The sequence below is a fragment of the Canis lupus genome, chromosome 19, assembly GCF_048164855.1.
Source record: "Canis lupus baileyi chromosome 19, mCanLup2.hap1, whole genome shotgun sequence".
Taxonomy (NCBI): domain Eukaryota; kingdom Metazoa; phylum Chordata; class Mammalia; order Carnivora; family Canidae; genus Canis; species Canis lupus.
Window position 1 is genome coordinate 7726532 of NC_132856.1, and position 18401 is coordinate 7744932.

An 18401-nucleotide genomic window follows, 5' to 3' on the forward strand; every position below is an offset into this window, starting at 1 on the left:
TCTTTTTCTTTTTTTTAATTTTTAAAAAAGATTTTATTTATTTATTCATGAGAGACACACACAGAGAGAGAGAGGCAGAGACACAGGCAGAGGGAGAAGCAGGCTCCATACAAGGAGCCTGACGTGGGACTCGATCCCAGGTCTCCAGGATCACACCCTGGGCTGAAAGTGGCGCTAAACCACTGAGCCACCCGGGCTGCCCTACTCTCCTTTTTCTATTATCTTATTAAATGTAATATCAATTATAAACCTGTAGAAAGTACATGTAATTATAAAACATAATAAGATATCACACATGAGCCCATTGCCAAGATTTAGAATTATGACTGGAATACTTATGTATTCTTCCTCTAACAAATTCCTGCCCTCTGTGTTCCCTTGACAAAGTAATTATTATTCTCAATTTTGTGTTTATTGTTTTATTGACTTTTAAGAAAATACAGTTTTATCACACCACATGTTAAAACTGAATAATACATTGCTTAGTTATGCTTGTTGGGGGGTTTATTAAATGGTATGATATTTCGTACAGCAATTTGGGATTTTCATTTTTTAAAATTTAGTATTAGGTTTCCTTTCTTTTTTTCTAAGATTTTATTTATTTATTCATGAGAGACATAGAGAGAGAGAGGGGCAGAGACACAGACAGAGGGAGAAGCAGGCTCCATGTGGGGAGCCAGATGTGGGACCCGATCCCAGGTCTCCAGGATCACGCCCTGGGCCGAAGGTGGCGCTAAACTGCTGAGCCACCTGGGCCACCCTAGCATTAGGTTTCTAAAATTTATCTACTTTCTTGTGAAAAGCTATGATTGATTCATTTTCACATTTTCACAAAATTCTATTGTATGACTAATCTCTTCTCAGGTTGATGGATGTTGAAATTGTTGCCAATATTTTGTTACAAATAGTACTTCTCTAAATATTCTTATAAATGTTTGATGATGCACATATACAAGAATTAGCCAGGAGTGGAGTTTTTGGGTTGTACAATAAGTGAATGTGAATGTGAAATTTTACAAGATCATGCCTAATTGTTTTCTAGAGTGATTCTACCAGTTTACACCCCTTCCAACAACTGGTTGTCAGACTTCTTTCTTCTTGACAATGTAAAATAGAATCTAATTTGTATTTTCCTGATTTTTCGTTTCCTAGTTTCCAGTTGGATGGTCTCTTAAAATTGAATTTTAGAAATTCTTTATATATTCTAGACACTAATCTGTTGTCTGTTACAGGTGTTACAAATATCTTCTGCTTTCTATGGCTTACTATCCTTGAAATTTAATATTTCAGTCTCCCATTTTTTTAAACCTGTGAACAGTTTCATTTTTCTCGCATTGTTGAAAGATTACAGAGAACTAAGTTATCTTCTATCTCACTTTGAATCCCATGATCTCTGTGCTTCCACTGTTGCTGTGCTTCAATTGACTTTGAAGTGTTTTTTTCTTTTCTCTTTGGTTGCTTTTATATTCTCTCTTAGTTTTCAGTATCCTGCAGTTGTACTTCAGTTTGGAATGGATTTCTTTTCATTTATTCTCTTGGACGTGTTTTCTGTATTATGGTTTCACTTGTTCATCAATTCTGACATGAATTAGAGAAGTGTTAGACCTTATCCTAACCTTCAATATTTCTGAACTTCTCCTTTATATTTTCCATCTTTTGTTATTAATTATTCACTAATATTGATTGCAAAGTAAACCTCAGAACAATAAATAGTTAAACCTCAGAACAAAAAATATATAATTACAATGAGAAAAAAAGGAAACATTTCTCACCAAAGTTCATGAGTGAGAACAGTTCTGTACATTATTCTTCTATTGATTAGTGAAGAAGACAAACTTTTTTAATAATCAAAGATCCTACAAATCCTTCAAGAACTAAGAGGCTTCAAATACTAGCAGATTCTGGACAGGACATATTCTTTAAGGCACTGTGGTTCTCAATCTCAGTAATTTCTTTACATTTACCTTCCAGTTCAGTAGTCCTTTCTTCTGCTATGTCCAAGAGCTATTTAATCTTTCTATTGAATTTTTATTTCAATAATTATATTTTTCACTTTTTAAGTTTAACTTCACTAAATAAATTTATTTTCAAATATGCCCAGTCATTCCTGATAGTCTATTATTGCTCATTCGCTGCTGTGACTCTGCCCTTTTTTCTTTTTTCCTTTTTTTAAGATTTTTATTTATTCATTCATGAGAGACACAGAGAGAGAGGCAGTGGCACAGGCAGAGGGAGAAGCAGGCTCCATGCAGGGAGCTCGAGGTGGGACTTGATCCCAGGACTCCAGGATCATGCCCTGGGCTGAAGGCAGGCGCTAAACCGCTGAGCCACCCAGGGATCCCATTCTGCCCTTTTTCCCAAAACAGTTCATATACAGCTGTTCTAAATTCTCTATCAGGCAATCCCAATAATCTGCTTTCCTTGTATAGGGGGCAGAAGGGTCTGATTCTGTTGTTTAATTTTGATAAATGTCATTCAAGTTGGTTGACTTCTTAATGTGTTTACTGACTGATATTTTATTTTATTATTTTTAAAGACTTTATTTATTTATTCATGAGAGACAGAGAGAGACACAGAGAGACAGACAGAGAGAGAGAGGCAGAGACACAGGCAGAGGGAGAAGCAGGCTCCATGCCAGAGCCTGACGTGGGACTCGATCCCAGGACTCCAGGATCAGGCCTTAGGCCGAAGGCAGCACTAAACTGCTGAGCCACCCAGGGATCCCTGATATTTTATTTTAAACTCATATACTGACCTTAAACTGTGGGAATCCTACAGAGTTTAAATTGGGAATTCTTTCTTCCAAAAAGAATTTGCATATGCTTCTGTTGGAAGTCAGAGGTGCCACTGACTTGTGACTATTTCAAATTCCCTTGAGAAAGTTGGCTCAATTCAAAAGCCCTAGACTCAGCTCCTCCTCACTGATGGCTCTGGATCCTGCTCTAGGCATCTGTCTTGGGGCACTGCTGCACCTCAATACCCCTATGGGCATCTACCATGAGAGAAACCCTGCCCCAGTAAGTGTGCCGGCAGCCCACAGGCCAAGACCTAGGGCTTTTGTTTGTTTGTTTGTGTTGCTATTGTTGGTTGTTTGGGAGAAATTTTCCCGACCTCTTGTGAGATCAGTATTATCTCAAAGATTAGGTCCTATAGAGGCTGGAACTTGAAGCCTCCTTAATTCTTAAAGGGTTCTGAGGACCTCTGAATGTTAAAAAGGTTTTTTTGTTTGTTTGTTTGTTTTTTCACTTGCAAATAGAAGGCTAATGTACAGAACTACTCTCACTGATAAGTGCTGGTGGGAAATTTTGTTTGGACTTTTGTCACTGTGATCATACATGTTTTATATATTCTTTGACTGTTTTTTAAAATGTTCACTTTTAAAAATTGATCTCCATGGTGGAAAATACGGCTTGGCTAGCTGAGAATGGAGCAGGTCCCAGAGTAGTCAGTTATTTGGCAGGGCTGGAGAGGAAGGTTTTTCTGATGAGAGAATTATGTTATTTAAGTTTAACCCTTACAATGTAAAGTTTTGTTTTGACTCATATCTTTCAAAATGTTTCACATTATTTTTGTGATGATTCAGGGTCTTTCAATGTTGAAAATAATTCTGAATATTATTTATGTACTGTATATACATAAGATCATAAACTGAATATATACATACTACAGCACATAGCTTAGAAGTTGCTTTTATGGGACACCTGGGTGGCTCAGAGATTGAGCATCTGCCTTTGGCTCAGAATGTGATCCTGGAGTTCCAGGATCAAGTCCCGCATTGGAATCCTGCATGGAGCCTGCTTCTCCTCCCTCTGCCTGTGTCTCTGCCTCTCTCTGTTGTCTCTCATGAATAAATGAATAAGATCTTAAAAAAAAAAAAAGAAGAAGTTGCTTTTACTTTCCTTTTTCAAAACACTTAGTTTATGATAGTCAACTGTTTCCTTATCCTTTGATTCTTTGAGGAAACCTAGCAAGGAAGATATAAGGCTATTACTGAGTGCTTTTCTGTACATTTATTGATTTGAAGAATGAAGCTGGCTTTCCTGAGGTTTCTTCATATTGTTGATAAAGCAAACACTCTTTAACAACACTCTTATTTATTATTTTAGAGTTTGTAAAACTGTGTGCAATTCAACAACTTAGTGTTCTGAAGTGTGAAGTGGTATGATGGAAATGCATGAATCACCACTGTAGAAATTTTTTTTTTTGTATGGATTTATTCCAAAATCTTCATATATGTCTGTGAGAAGGTGATGGATGCTTTTTTGCTTTTGCCGTATAAAAAGCTTCCTCCAACCTCTCCTTAATTGCTTTACTTTTAACAAAACTTTTAACTTAGGTGCAGTGAGACCTAAGTTAATTTTACAGTGAGATTAAAAGCCCTGTGCTGGTCCTGCATTCAGCTTTCCTATAAAGTGGTATGGCCCAGAGAAACTGAATCAGTGAGCTCCCATGGCAGATGAGAATATACTACAAACTCTTCCTGAGTTAGGCCCCTACATAGAAATACACTGTATTATATTTACTTATATCTTTAGGTAAGTCTGTGGTTCTAAAATGATCTTTCACTAAAGATACAAAAATAGGATGAAACCTACCAGAAGATGAATAAATGTCTAATTTATAAGCAATAAGTGACAGCTTTGCAAGCTCTAGGGTATATGTATTTTTCAGTAGCCAAAGGTTCTATTTTACCTAGGTCTGTAACATTAATAATCCAAGTATGTCACTATTCCACTTTAAAATCCAAATCTAATCTTTTTATTCATGTTTGATTTTTGGCAAGGATCACTAATATAAACCCATTCCATGTTCACTGTAAAACTGTTTCAGAAGACTAACAGCTATCATAAGCAATACTATAAGTATTCTTTTCAATCCATAAATTAGTCTGCAGGTTTATGGTTAACTGTATTTTAATTATGGGCATATCCTACATTCTAATAAAATGGCAAATATTAAACTGCCAAAGTACTCTTTAATAAATACATATAAGGGACACCTGGGTGGTTCAGCGGTTGAGTGCCTGCCTTCCGCCCAGGGCATGATCCTGGAGTCCCGGGATCGAATCCCACATTGGGCTCCCTGCATGGCGCCTGCTTCTCCTTCTGCCTATGTCTCTGCCTCTCTCTCTCTGTCTCTCTTATGAATAAATAATAAAATAAAATCTTAAAAAAGAGGGAAAATACTTCTAAGTCAAACACTCTTGTTAATTTCACTTTCATGGCTTTTTATTAAGTACTGTTGGTATGCTAAGAAGGTATCTTTGATTACTGATAGCTAATGGTCTAAATTAGCTGCATTCAGACTATGGCAACAATTAGTTCCCAAACAGCAAAGAATGAGTATTTTTTTTCAGTAGTTCTTAATCTTTCTAGTCTCAGGATCCTGTTACTCTTTTAAAAATTATTGAGAACCCTATGAGCTTTGGTTTATGTGGATTATATCTACTGATACTTATCAGACAAGAAATTAAAACTGAGAAATTGTCATGTACAAGGACATAACAGGCAAAAACATTCCATTAGCCACCGGAACTGTTACCATTCCGTGTCATGTAGTTTCTGGAACACTCCATGTATACTTCTGAGAGAATGAGAGTGAAAATGGTAAAAGACAACTGAGTATTATGATAAAAATAGTTTCAACATCACGGGTTCCTTGAAAAGGTCTTAGGGACCTCTAGAGGCTTCTGGACCACATTTTGAGAACTGCTGACTTATACTTAGAGAAGCCAAATTATATTATTCCACTAACATTTTTCTTATTCTTATCTTTACAATGAGTAGATGTCTATTTCCCTTCCAAGGTTAGTGTAACCTTCTTCAGATTTTAATCTTGGAAGCCGGTAATCCAGGGTATTCTTCAGGTTTGATTAAATGTTCACTCTCCATCTCTGCCTTAGGACCCTTTCTGTACCTAACTTGATGTCATTTGGATATTTTCCTTCCTTTTCTCTTCTCCTTCTTGCTACTTTCCTTCGTTGCTTGCTTTTATTTCCAAGTTTTTGTGCCCTGAGAACTTAGCTTTTATTATTATAACTGGCTATTGTCTTTTCAATTTTTAGCAGTTATCAATAATGTTAACTCCTGACAAATATCTAACAGAATCATTGTATAACTATTTGCTTCAATGTTCTAGTTTTCTAAGGGCTTTACCAGCCCATAAAAAACAATAATGTATTGTGGGAATTTAAACCAATCACACTTTTGTATTTATTTATCAACATAAATTACTAAGATGACCACAAGAAATGGTTTCTTCAGGTATTTTTCACAATTTAGCAACAATTTATTAAAAAATTATATAAGTCTAACACAACAAAATGACATGTTCTCATTACTCATTGGAATCGTAAATAAATGATGATACATAATGATTTCAGAGATCACATATGTCTCAGTTTGGTTTTAATCATACAGTGAGGGATGCCTGGGTGGCTCAGTAGTTGAGCGTCTGCTTCACCTCAGGTTGTGATCTGACGGGGTCCTGGGATTGAGTCCCACATCGGGCTCCCTGCTTCTCCCCCGCTTATGCTTCTGCCTCTCTCATTGTGCCTCATGAATAAATGAATAAAATCTTAAAAAAAAAAATGACCCAGTGAATAGGTTTTAGTGTTTTAAACGAAAGTGTCCCTTGCCAATAGTATTTCAAAAAGTCATTTTGGAACTTTAGACCTTAAAAATGAATCAGACCTTGGAGAGCTGCTAATCTAACCAAATCATTTCATAAGGAGGTGACTGAGGGCTAAAGCGTTTATGTGATTGGGTAGTAACTCTGGGCAAGTGGCTAGGTGACTAGCTTGTCTTTTTTCACTTTATTAGGATGCCTTTAGTAATACAGTATTTAAATGGAAGAGATTTCAGAGATCATCTAATTCAACCCTATCATTTTATAGACATAAAAACTTAGGCAGAATGTATTTTCAAAATGATATACGCTAATGCATCTTACACAATATCTGGTATAGAGTGAAATTCAATACATATTAATTTCAGACCCTAGATGTTCTAACACCTACCTAACTTATGTTATATATTTCCATTCTGAATAAAAAGCCCAGCTGGGGATCAAATCTGATCTTCTATAAGCAGTGTTTATTTAATAAGGTAAATATTTAAGAACAATATATTGTGAGCCTTCAAATATATAATACTATTTATTCACTGAGTATATTAAAATTAATTATTGTAAAAGACTACCTATTAAAATATGAATGGATTAAAAATTTCTTAATAATTGGTCAGAATATTACTAAATGTTTGAGCTTTCCAAAATACACTCTTCACAAAGAAAGGAGGAAACAAAGTATTTCCCTTCCAAAAAAGTTATATCTCTTTGCCTGTCATAACATACAACTGCAGCTGATGTTCAAATAAGAAAATACAGAGCACTCGCTTAGCAATCATAAGATATATGTCCTGGTCTTAGTTCTGCCACATACGAATGGATGACCACGGACAGTAATTTCTACATCTGTCAAGGGGTTCAACCTCACAGGACTATTCTAGGTATCAAATGAAGGTCTCTATCTAATCTGTCCAGCCTTACATATACAAAATATCACAAGGAATGGTGAGGTAAAAAACAAAAACAAAACTAGAGGATTTAGAAAATATGGGTTCTGGGCCAGCTCATCACTGTCTTGCCATTACACACTGAGTAAGTAACTTATTTTTTTTAACCTGTAAGATACAAGGGTTGAACTAGATCAGTGGCTCAAGGACCAATTTGGAGAAAGGGAAGTGAGGCAAAGCAGCTCTACTTTTACCAATTTTCTTAGGTTTTCAAATAAATCACTTGAAGAATGGGTTTTACCAAAACAAACAAAAACATTTTATCTTAATTCCTTGCTATATAACGAAGTAACAGGTAAAATTTCAGCAATTATTTTTTTAAAAATCTCCCTTTCTCTCTTTCTCTCCCTCACTCTCTCTCTCTCTCTCTTTTTTTTACCTTGCATCCTTCACAAGCATGAACTCCATAGTGGAACCCAGAAGCTTTATCTCCACAGACTCGGCATTCAATTGCCATGAGGGAGTTGGAAGGCTCTTCGTGAGGCTTATTGTACAGCTGAGTCTTTTCAGAATAATAAGGTGGGGATGCAGGCTCCACTTTGATTGCACCTGGGTACAGAAAAATGTGAGAGCTAATTATATGAAAAACTCTACAAAGGCACTATGGCAAGTCACCATAGTACACCCTACTGCCATATGTTTATTATTTAAGTGTAGAAACATTATGGAACATGAGAAAACACAGGAAAAAGTCGGCTTTGTAACCACAGGCAAGTCACAACACCTCTGAGCCTCACCTGTAAAAATGAAATGGGGAAGGGAATGAAGTTTGTGGTTCTATAACCCTTTAATGCCTGGTAGTACTGAAACTCTGACAGATACCACATAGTATCTGAGACAATTAAGGTTATTTTGCTACATAATGTGCTGTATTTGGCATTCATCACAAAATTAAATTATATATTTGTATTTAAATATTACATTTTGGAAGTATTTTTAAACCACTCTTGGAAAAGAAACACAGAAGGAACACTGCTGTGAAAGTACATGACCAAGTTTTCATCAGTGTTGCTGAGTCAGAAAAGGTGGTTTGTAAAATAATCCTTGATAGAGAGTGAGAGAACCCATGGAGAGTAAATACTACCCTTCTGCTGGTTAGGATCAGGCCTATTAAATTTCCATATTAGGCTGTAACTGAAAACCACATGAATATAACCAAGTATATTATTTATCTCAAAAAAAAAAAACTAGAAATACAGGAAGTTCTTACTTATTGTCAAGTAATGGTTGCCAATTACATGGTGGTGGCTTTGGAAAACCAGCATATCAGCACACAAAGATAAAAATCAAGGAAATAGCATCATAGAAATTTATTTTATCTTGAAAAGTGCAGTTTTGGTTTGTCTTGAGTCTGATGTTTTGATGTGAATTTACTTAATGGAGGAAGGTTTATCAATAGACTACAATGGCAAAATTTAAATTTGTGCAGGAAAATAGGTTTCAGTATAAGCTGCTCAAATTGCAGAATTAGGAAAAATGGGCCACAACTTAGCAATCTGGTGATGAGAAGTTATGTAAGGTAGCAAACTATTACTTATTAACTTAAAAGTGGCCAAAAGAATACAAAGTTTGGGTGATGGACTCTTAGCCTGAGATAAACCTGGCAATGCAGCCAATGCTGGAAAGAAACAAAAAATAAGGAAGAGGGAAGAAAAGAGGGAAAAAAAGAAAGACACACTACTTTCCTTTTTGGTATATGATAAATGCATAACGTTTTATAGATAAATGGATGAGTAAATGAGTGCTTAAGTATCTTTTCTAAAGAGTCTTAGTGTCTGGAGCATTTATTCCAGTGTTATTGAGAGGTCAGTTGAATTCTATAGTCTTAGCAGTCTGAAAAGTAAAAATAACTATCATACTTTGATACTCTTGGAGCTTCAGATCATACTTATAATCTGCAACCATCGGGTCCGCTCTTGAGAATGGAATGTCTTCATAGTGTGGAGTGGAAATGCTGGAGAAATCCACGGTGGTGAATGGCTTGATGTCAAAAGAATGGGAGTGGTCATCCATTACGGACAGATCCACTGAACTGATTCCAAAGTTGGTGGGCCAGAATGGCATCTCTGTGTCAACCATGGTAGTTTCTGAAATGGAAAAAAGAACAGCTATGGAGTTAGTTCTGGAGAGCAGAGCAATCTTCTATAGATACACAGGAAAGGGACTGACAGGGTCTTCGGTGCCATGATCTCCTCTGGTTATCACGATGAGTGATCACCTTCTGAGTCCTGTCCAGGTTGTTTTCCTAAAGGAAGGAAGCCACCCTTACCTGGATATTCCAGCAGAGAACCCTATAATGGTATTGACGTAGTCAGTGTACCCACAGGAATGTCCTACAAACAGCCTTGCTCTTATTATCTCTTAAAGAAGATCATCAAATCAAGTCTATTCACGATTTTTAGAGCACAGAGTTCTGGAGCGATTTTACTTTCTTGAAATTACTTTCTTGAAAATATCTTAAATATTTTTCTCTTTAGGATAAAAATTTTGCTACTCCATTTGTGTTTATAATAGTTTTGTGTGACAGAAAATTTGGCACATTAAATTTAGGTAAAAATTTATTCTTTAACTGTATTAAAAGGGAAGATCCCTCTATGAAAACTAACCAAATACTTCTTTTCTGTGCCTATAGTTTTCCTTAAAGAAGAGAACGTGTCTTCCATATTGAGAACGAAAAGGTTAGAGATACGTGGAAACATATCTGATTATAAATGAGAGAATGTCTAAATGATAGTCTAGTCCAGCATTAATTTTAAGCCACTCTCAACCCCAAACCACAACAAAACAAAAATAGAAACAAGGAAACATATAAAGACAAAGGTTAAAACACTTATATGGATTCTAATGCCACAAAATAACTCGTTTCATGTACTGTCTGCTTAGGATGATACATGCCATGTGTATTTTTCAAAATATGATTTGTGGTGACAGTAGGTGAAATAAAACCCTGAGGGATTTTAGTTCCAACTATTTAATGTGGGCTTGTGAGTCACCAGAGTATGTGGACTTTAAGCCCTATGCGCTAGGAACCCATGTGGGTACTTACTGATGTGGATATTCAGACATGTGAATCCATACGGTACCTCATGGGTCCTTGGTTCTCCTGAAACCAGTTCACTATTCAACGGGGTACCAAAAAAGCAGACACTGAGTATTTTAAATGGTAACTCTTCGGCCAAAAACACCAGTGAACCAAAAAAAAGAAAAAAAAATAGCCCACCAGTGAAGAGCTGTGTGATTTTGTGACTGCTGACTCGAGAAGCTCCTGAAATCATAGGCTTATGTCTCCTATTTCCAGTCATTTCCCTACCGCCTACCAATGGGCTTGGCTCACAGGAGGTGCTCATATTAAATACCAAATGAATTGACGAGGTGGTCGTGAAAGTTTAGCAGAACAGGCAGGAAGAGGGGGAAGCAAACTAGTACAAACTGAAGTACCTTTCACACACCAGACACGTTCTATTTCTTACTCCATGTAACCCAAGATCTTATCCCCACTTTATAATAAGCCAGGACCTAGAAGTAGAGTGAACACAACAGTAGTAGTAGTAGAAGTAGAAGTAGGACACACTTGCCCCGTGTCCAATAGCTGGTAAGAGGAGATAAACTCAAGATTGACCCAGGACCCTATTTATTCTGTATATATTCTCTTTATTCTCTCATTGATGAAATGAGTTTACGGAGGAAGGGCTACTCTCCTAAGGGTATTTGTCGGTGGGCCTCTTGTTTTTTCCCAGCAAGCAGGGAGCTAAGGAATTTATTCTCAAAGGCATGAGGTTAAAAGTTTCAGTTGTGGTCTTCATAAGGAAAACAAAGTGCCTTGAAAACACGAATAAGGAGACTGTCCTATGAATGTGCTTCAGGGGTTCTAAGAGGACTCATTAAGGCACTGTTTGGGTTCATATATCTGAATATCTACACAAATAAGCACCCAAACAACCTTAAGTTATCTGAGTCACAGTATAAACACGACACACAAGAAGAGGAATGTGTGTGTACTGGTGATAGCTTAAAGGTCATGCTGGGTCTCAATGACACCCAGAAAAACATCTGTGCTCTTAATGACAAGGCACCCATCAAACTGTGTCCTTCGTTTCACAATTCATCTAAACCTGACTAATCCAGGTCACTCCACTTACTCGCCCATCTCCTCAGCATGCTTATTTTACATTTCTCTATCTACTTTGCTTGGTATAAATTACCTTCATATCAAAATATACCTCTTTTGTCTTGATTGTAATATCCACAAGGGTTTATCAACTGTTTCTCATTATACCTGTTGCAAAGTTCATCTGCAAACAAAATAAAGGTTGCCTGAGTTAAAGGTAGTGTATAAGCCTCTGTATGAATACTGGGAAATGAAAATAAGGATGCAAAAAATATCTGTGTTGCAAGAAAAATTGGTTGCTCATCATTTTGCTGGTTTAATTTTGTTTTGTTTCACTTTTAATATGTAACTTTAATGATTCCCTGTCAATGAAAGCCATGCTTCTTAACACCAGAGTCATACCTTGAGGGGTCATTTACTTTACTAAAAAGTTTTGGGGAAAATTTTAATGTTAAAATAGCCATTCGTGTGTAAACGAACAGAATAAATAATTCACATGATTTTAAAGATATAACATGGAACTCCCTAAAAAATTGATACCTGTAGTATATTTCAGGGCCAAAAGAATGCTGTTTTTTAAAAATAGACTTTATTTTCATTTTTTCATTTATTTATTTATTTATTTTTAAAGAATTCATTAAAAAATAATCTCTATACCCAATGTGGGGCTCAAACTTACAACCCTCGAGATCAAGAGTCACATGCTCTACTTACTGATCTAGCCAGGTGCCCCTAGACTTTATTTTTATTTTTTTAAAGTAGGCTCCATGCCCAACATGGAGCCCAACATGGGACTTGAACTCATAACAAGTGGGGCTTGATCTTGAGATCAAGACCTGCTGAGATCAAAAGTTGGACGCTAACCACCTGAGCCACCCAGGCAGACTTTATTTTTAAAAGTAGTTTTAGATTTGCTTAAAAGTTTAATAGAAAGTTGAGTTCCTATAGGCCCTTTTTCCCCTCCTCCCTGTCTCTGACCCCTGAAACACATACAATTCCCCTATTATTAACACTTGCAATTTCCTTATTATTAACACTTGCATCAGCCCGTTATGCTTGTTACAAAACTGATAAAGCATTATTGATATGTTGTTATTATTATCCACAGTTTGAATTCTGGTTCATTCTTTGTGTTGTACATTCCATGGTTTTGACAAATGCAGGTCATGTATCCACCATTACAGAATCATATGGAATAGCTTCACCGCACTAAATATCCTGTGTTCCAACTATTTATCCCTCCCTTTTCCCCCACAGAATGCTATGTTTTTGCTGTCTTCTTCTTTTAAGGGCATATTAGTTGAAAAGCAGGAGAAACCCTGACCTTCATATATCATATATATAAATGAAATGCCTTACCATGGCATTCAAGACCCTCCCTGATACAGCCCTAACTTACTTTTTCAGTCTTATTTTCTGCTAGTGATTGCAGATCCCACTCCCATTCTTGGCATACCTTGTGTTTAGGCATATCATACTATTTCCCAGGTTAAACATGCTCTGCATTTTCTAGTCTGCTCATTTTTGTTCATGCCAAGGCTCTCTAGCTTCTTCCCATCCCTCATTGCTACATGTCATAATCCCTCTGTCTTTCCCACAGTGGGAAATCCCACAGTATCCAAATGCTACTTTCTCCAGGAAACCTTCCATGAAGTCTCCAACTTAAAAAGATACTATCCATTCTTAGTGTTCCCCATAGCTCTCTGTACCTCTCTTTTAATTCTGATATAATTATTTGGATAAATATATCAGATTTCAAGTTCTAAATGGATGGTGTCTTATTATTCTGTTTTTCCTTTAGTCCTTATGCACGGCTGTTGTCTACTAAATGTTTGCCAACTGAATAGCCATTTGTTCCTATGTGAAAATGAAAAAAAAAAAATAGGGGCACCTGGCTGGCTCAGTTGGTGAAGTGTGCAAATCTTGATCTTGGGGCTGTGAGTTCAAGCCCCACAATGGGTGTAGAGATTATTTAAAAAGTAAATAAAAATTAAAACAGTGGTGCGTGGTGGCTCAGCTGATTAAGTGCCAGACTCTTGGTTTGGCTCGGGTCATGATCTCAGGGTCGTGGGATCAAGCCCTGCACTGGCTCTGTGCTAGGCATGGAGCCTGCTCAAGACACTCTCTTCTCTCCCTCTCCTTTTCCCTCTGCCTCTCCCCTGCACCCATGCTTGCTCTCTCTCTCTCTCTAAAAATAAGTAAATAAATCTTTTAAAAATTAAAATAGAAAAAGAAAACTTACAGTAAAATGTTTACAAAAATAAAAGGAGAAAAATGAAGATACTTTCTCAATGGTTTAGTTTGGCTAAAACTTAACACTTCCCTAGAAAAGATGATAATCTTCAATGCTTTAAATGAAATATAATTTAAACTATAACTCTTCCGTTCAACAAGGTATATACAGTATATTCACTTTTGCTCTTGATAATTTTAGGAGCAAGATTAGGGTTCTGTAAAGTATTCCCCCCCCCCAACACACAGAAAAGACAATGTCAGAAAGAAAAAAACACTTGCCTCTTCATCTCTAAGAAAATATATTACTCAAATACACATTTTCCTTTCCCCCTTTCCTTTCTCTCTGTCCTTTTTATTCTGGGACATCCTGACCTAAAAAACATTACTCCATAGACCATAGTCACTGAAAAGCACAGTGGTTCCCTAGACATTATATTTTATTTTGACTTAGAGATGGGTCCAGGGAGCTTGCTAATTTTGTCTCTAGAAAACATAAGCTACTGTTTCTGCCAAGCTGTAAGTCGAGTAGGTGTTTTTTGTTACTCCATGCAATTACCCATGAAAGAAAAATGATCAAAATATTTGCATGAACAACAGTCCTTCTGAGGGATAAGTAACAGTATCTTAACTTTTCAGCTGGGTGACAGGAGAGTTTTGTATCAGGGTGTATCTATCAATTTTACAACCTTAAGTGTGTTTCAAGCAAAAGTCTTTAGGCAGACACTGTGAGCAAGGACATGAATTTGTGTCATTTATCTTAGACCTTCAAACTTGGCTTTACACTCTATTACAGTCAACGAGCAGACTTTGCATAACACTCCAAAGTATAGTGTATTTCAAAGAAAAATATAACCAATATCATGCCCAAATCAAGAACCTCTCTAACTGGAAATGCATCATTATTTGGGAATATAGAAGTGAGCCAGAAAAGATGGCAATGTATAAAATCAAGCATCAGAACTATGTGGTTTACCTTTGGGGTTTTTACGCTGCTCCTTAAGAAAAGGGAAAGTTCTATTAGAATTTCTGGGGAAATGCTGCATCTCCTTACTACAATATCAGCTAATTACATTAGCTATGAGGTAGATACACTCAAAATTCTCCTTAGAGAAGTAGAAACCGAGGCACAGACATGGAAGTAGGTAACGTACCTAAGAACACACAGTTACTAAAGAGTAGAGCTGGTCTGTGAACCCAGATGGTAAAAAAATCTATAGCCTACACACTTAACTTTTTAAACTTTTTTTTCTTAACTTTCTAAACTGGTTAAAAAAACAAATCTCTTCCTGATCTTCCAGTTCTAAATTTTTTTTTTCTTTTCTTTTTTTTTTTTTTTTTTTTTTTTACAGATTTTATTTACTTACTTGACAGAGCGACCACAAGCAGGAGGAATGGCAGTCGGAGAGGCAGAAGCAGACTCCCTCCTGAGCAAGGACCCTGATACGGGGCTTCATATCAGGACCCTGGGGTCATGACCTGAGCTGAAGGCAGACACTTAACCCACTGAGCCACCAAGGACACCCCTTCTAGTTCTGTCCTAAACAACAATTGATTTAAACAAGACTTCAATGTACACCTAGGATGTGCCAAGTATAGGAAGTTGGGAATTTACTAAAAAGACTGAGTAATTGTCAAATAGAAGCTTCTTTGGAGAAAGGTGTTAAGGTGTACAAGAGCAGGTAGGTGGCAGAAAAAAGCCTTTCATGGATCCTCTTAAATTTAGTAGCTTTGTTGCAAGTTACCCTAAAGAAACACTTAATCGCTGATTTTTTTCATTCTCTTCTAATTTGTTTCATAGTACTCATCAATATGGTTCCAGCTTATTTATCTAGTCCTTCCTATTGATTCATGCATACCATTTTGTAGTGTAAATGGACCCTGCGAATTTTCTAATTGAAGTCCTCTCCCATGATGATAGCTGATATCCAGAGAGAAAAATCATCTTGAAATATCAGAATGAAAAAGGCCTTTTTGAGATACTGTAAATCCCTCATTTGACAGATGAAGAAAATAAGAGAATGATGTGCCCATGAACACACAGTTAGGGGCTAACCAAATGAGAATCCAGGTTTACTGTTTCCAATCCTAGCATTTTCTGCACTCTGAAAATGGGACTTTTAACCTATGCCAGTTTTCACAGATCTAGGTTTTTGGAGGTCTTAAGCTATAGGAATGACATCAAATTTATGAAAGAAAGAAGTCTCATGCAAGTACCTATTTATTGGATGGCAAATTAGAATAAAATCACCTGTAACAGAATTTGTTTCTAACAAAAATTAATAAAATCTGAATTCATCAAAAGGTTTAAGGAATAGTCTAATAAAGTGAGCACAGATCAGTCCAAATTTTTACATAATACAGGCATACATATCTTATTTATCTTTTTTGTTGATTGTCATTCTGAACATTAACACTGAAGATAAATGAACCAGTTATGTCAGATGCATTGGGTTTGAATCTTGACCTATTGCTTGCCAGTTTTGTAATTTCTTTATACCTAATTAACCCATCTGTAAAATAATATTGCCTATCTCATAGAGGTGTTTTGAATATTAAATTAGATAATATATATAAAGCATCTAACATAGGGCCAGACACTTAGTAAGTTCTTAATAAACGTTAATTATGGGCAGTAGTTAGTAATTCTTATACATATCAGTAACCAGAGTAGTAGACTCATGTAAAAGGTGGGCTCAAAGCCTCCAATGCTACCACTAGGGGACAGGAAGAGGAAGAAACAGCAGCAAAGTCCTATTGTTCAAACAGGACTACGCCTTCAACAGATGTCCTGTTTTAAAGATCTCTGGAAAAGGAGTCCACAGCTTCTCTTGGTTATTCATTCCAATGCTTAATTGCTCTTTTGTCCAGGAAAGTCTAGGTCTTATCTGGCTTTTCTCCAACTGTGTTATACATATGTTAATAATGTTCCTTTTAAAATAATTAAAAAATTTTTGTAAGCAAATAAATTTAGGAAATGCTAGGTCAAGCAAGGTTAAATGCAGAACTTCTTAAGGCTCATATGCTAATAATTCATGAGAATGTACAAAGGAGAGGAAGGCACAGTGTGCAACATTTGCAGATTTTCACATTTGATGGAATAGTTTGGGAAGTGATGGTCTAACCTATGTTAGAGTTTGTAACTTTCCCCCTCATTTTCTGAAACATATATAGCTACCATCTTCTACATATTTGCCCACTACCACTTGCACTTGAAAAGTGTGAAGCTGTCCCTCAGGTTTTCTTTTAGAGTGACCAAGGGCAAGGATTTACAGTGGTTAAAACAACAGGACCCAAGAGAGAAATGATTTCTTAAACCACACAGAAAGGGACCACTATAAAGACTAACATTCTTGGGCACCTGGATGGCTCAGTGGTTGAGTGTCTGCCTTTGGCTCAGGTCATGATCCTGGAGTCCTGGGATCAAGTCCTGCATTGGGCTTCCTGCATGGAGCCTGCTTCTCCCTCTGCCTATGTCTCTGCCTCTGTGTCTCTGTGTCTCTCAGGAATAAATGAATAAGATCTTAAAAAAAAAAAAAAAAAAAAAAAAAAAAAGACTAACACTCTTTTTATAAAGACCATGCTAAAAGCCTCCAGCCCTGGGTAGGGAGTGGTGGAGAGAGGAGAAAGCTTATATAAAGGATCAGAACCAGAATGACAGTGAATTCCTCAACAGTAACACTGAAAGCCAGAAAATCAACAGAGCAAGGTCTTCAAAATTCAAAGAAAAAATTATTTCCAACTTGCAATTTCAGATTCAGCCAAACAAACCTTCACTCAAGTGTAAGAGTAGAAAGACCTTTTCAGAAATATAGGACCTCAAAAAAAAAAAAAAAGTTACCCGCCAGGTACTCTGAGAGTTCCACACCAGAACGAAAGGAAAATATGGGATCCACAAAACAAAGGACCTAAGTACAGTAGGGGTGGAAGGAAGACCCAGAACAACAGATCCCAAATAGCCTGGATAGAATGGAACAGGAAAGTGAAGAAGGCCATGTGAGATCACCCAAGAAATCAGAATGCCTGATGTGTATGACCACCTACTGTCAGAGAGTTTGAGAAAGAACTAGTAAAAGTTCTGGAAAAGGAACAATAAAAATGAACAATTTCTAAGTAAAAAAAGATATTAACTTCAGAAAAATAAACAGCTATTCAGGATCAGAAACAGAATTGTAGTATACTGCCTGGCACAATTTCAAAGCTAATATGATGGAAACACACACAACTGATTTTACTTAAAATTACAAATACATCATGAAGATGGAGGGAAGGAGAAGTGCGTGTTTTGGGAAAAGGGGGTGTTGTGGTGAAGAGCTAACTTCTCTTCCACTGTAGGAAGTCAGTGGGGAATGAATATGTATTTAAAATAGCGGCATTCACATGTTATCTTAAAGACACAGAGGTAAATTCCAGGAGAAATATTTAAAAGAATTAAAGATTACTGTGTCTGAGGAATAGGAACTGTTCTTCATGAAAAGCTTTATTCT

General features: G+C 36.6%; 1 protein-coding gene across 7 annotated transcripts in view; it reads right to left on the minus strand.

The window, feature by feature from the left end:
• Nucleotides 1-18401, minus strand: part of PPARG (peroxisome proliferator activated receptor gamma) — a 130956-nt gene that overhangs the window by 40984 nt on the left and 71571 nt on the right. For all 7 annotated transcript variants that reach the window (XM_072785088.1, XM_072785092.1, XM_072785089.1 and 4 more), the window contains 2 exons: nt 9434-9661; nt 7954-8123 (listed from right to left, as the gene is read on the minus strand). In XM_072785088.1, coding sequence (XP_072641189.1) covers nt 7954-8123; nt 9434-9653 — 390 coding nt within the window. In that variant the 5' untranslated portion in view covers nt 9654-9661. The remainder of the gene's footprint in view (nt 1-7953; nt 8124-9433; nt 9662-18401) is intronic.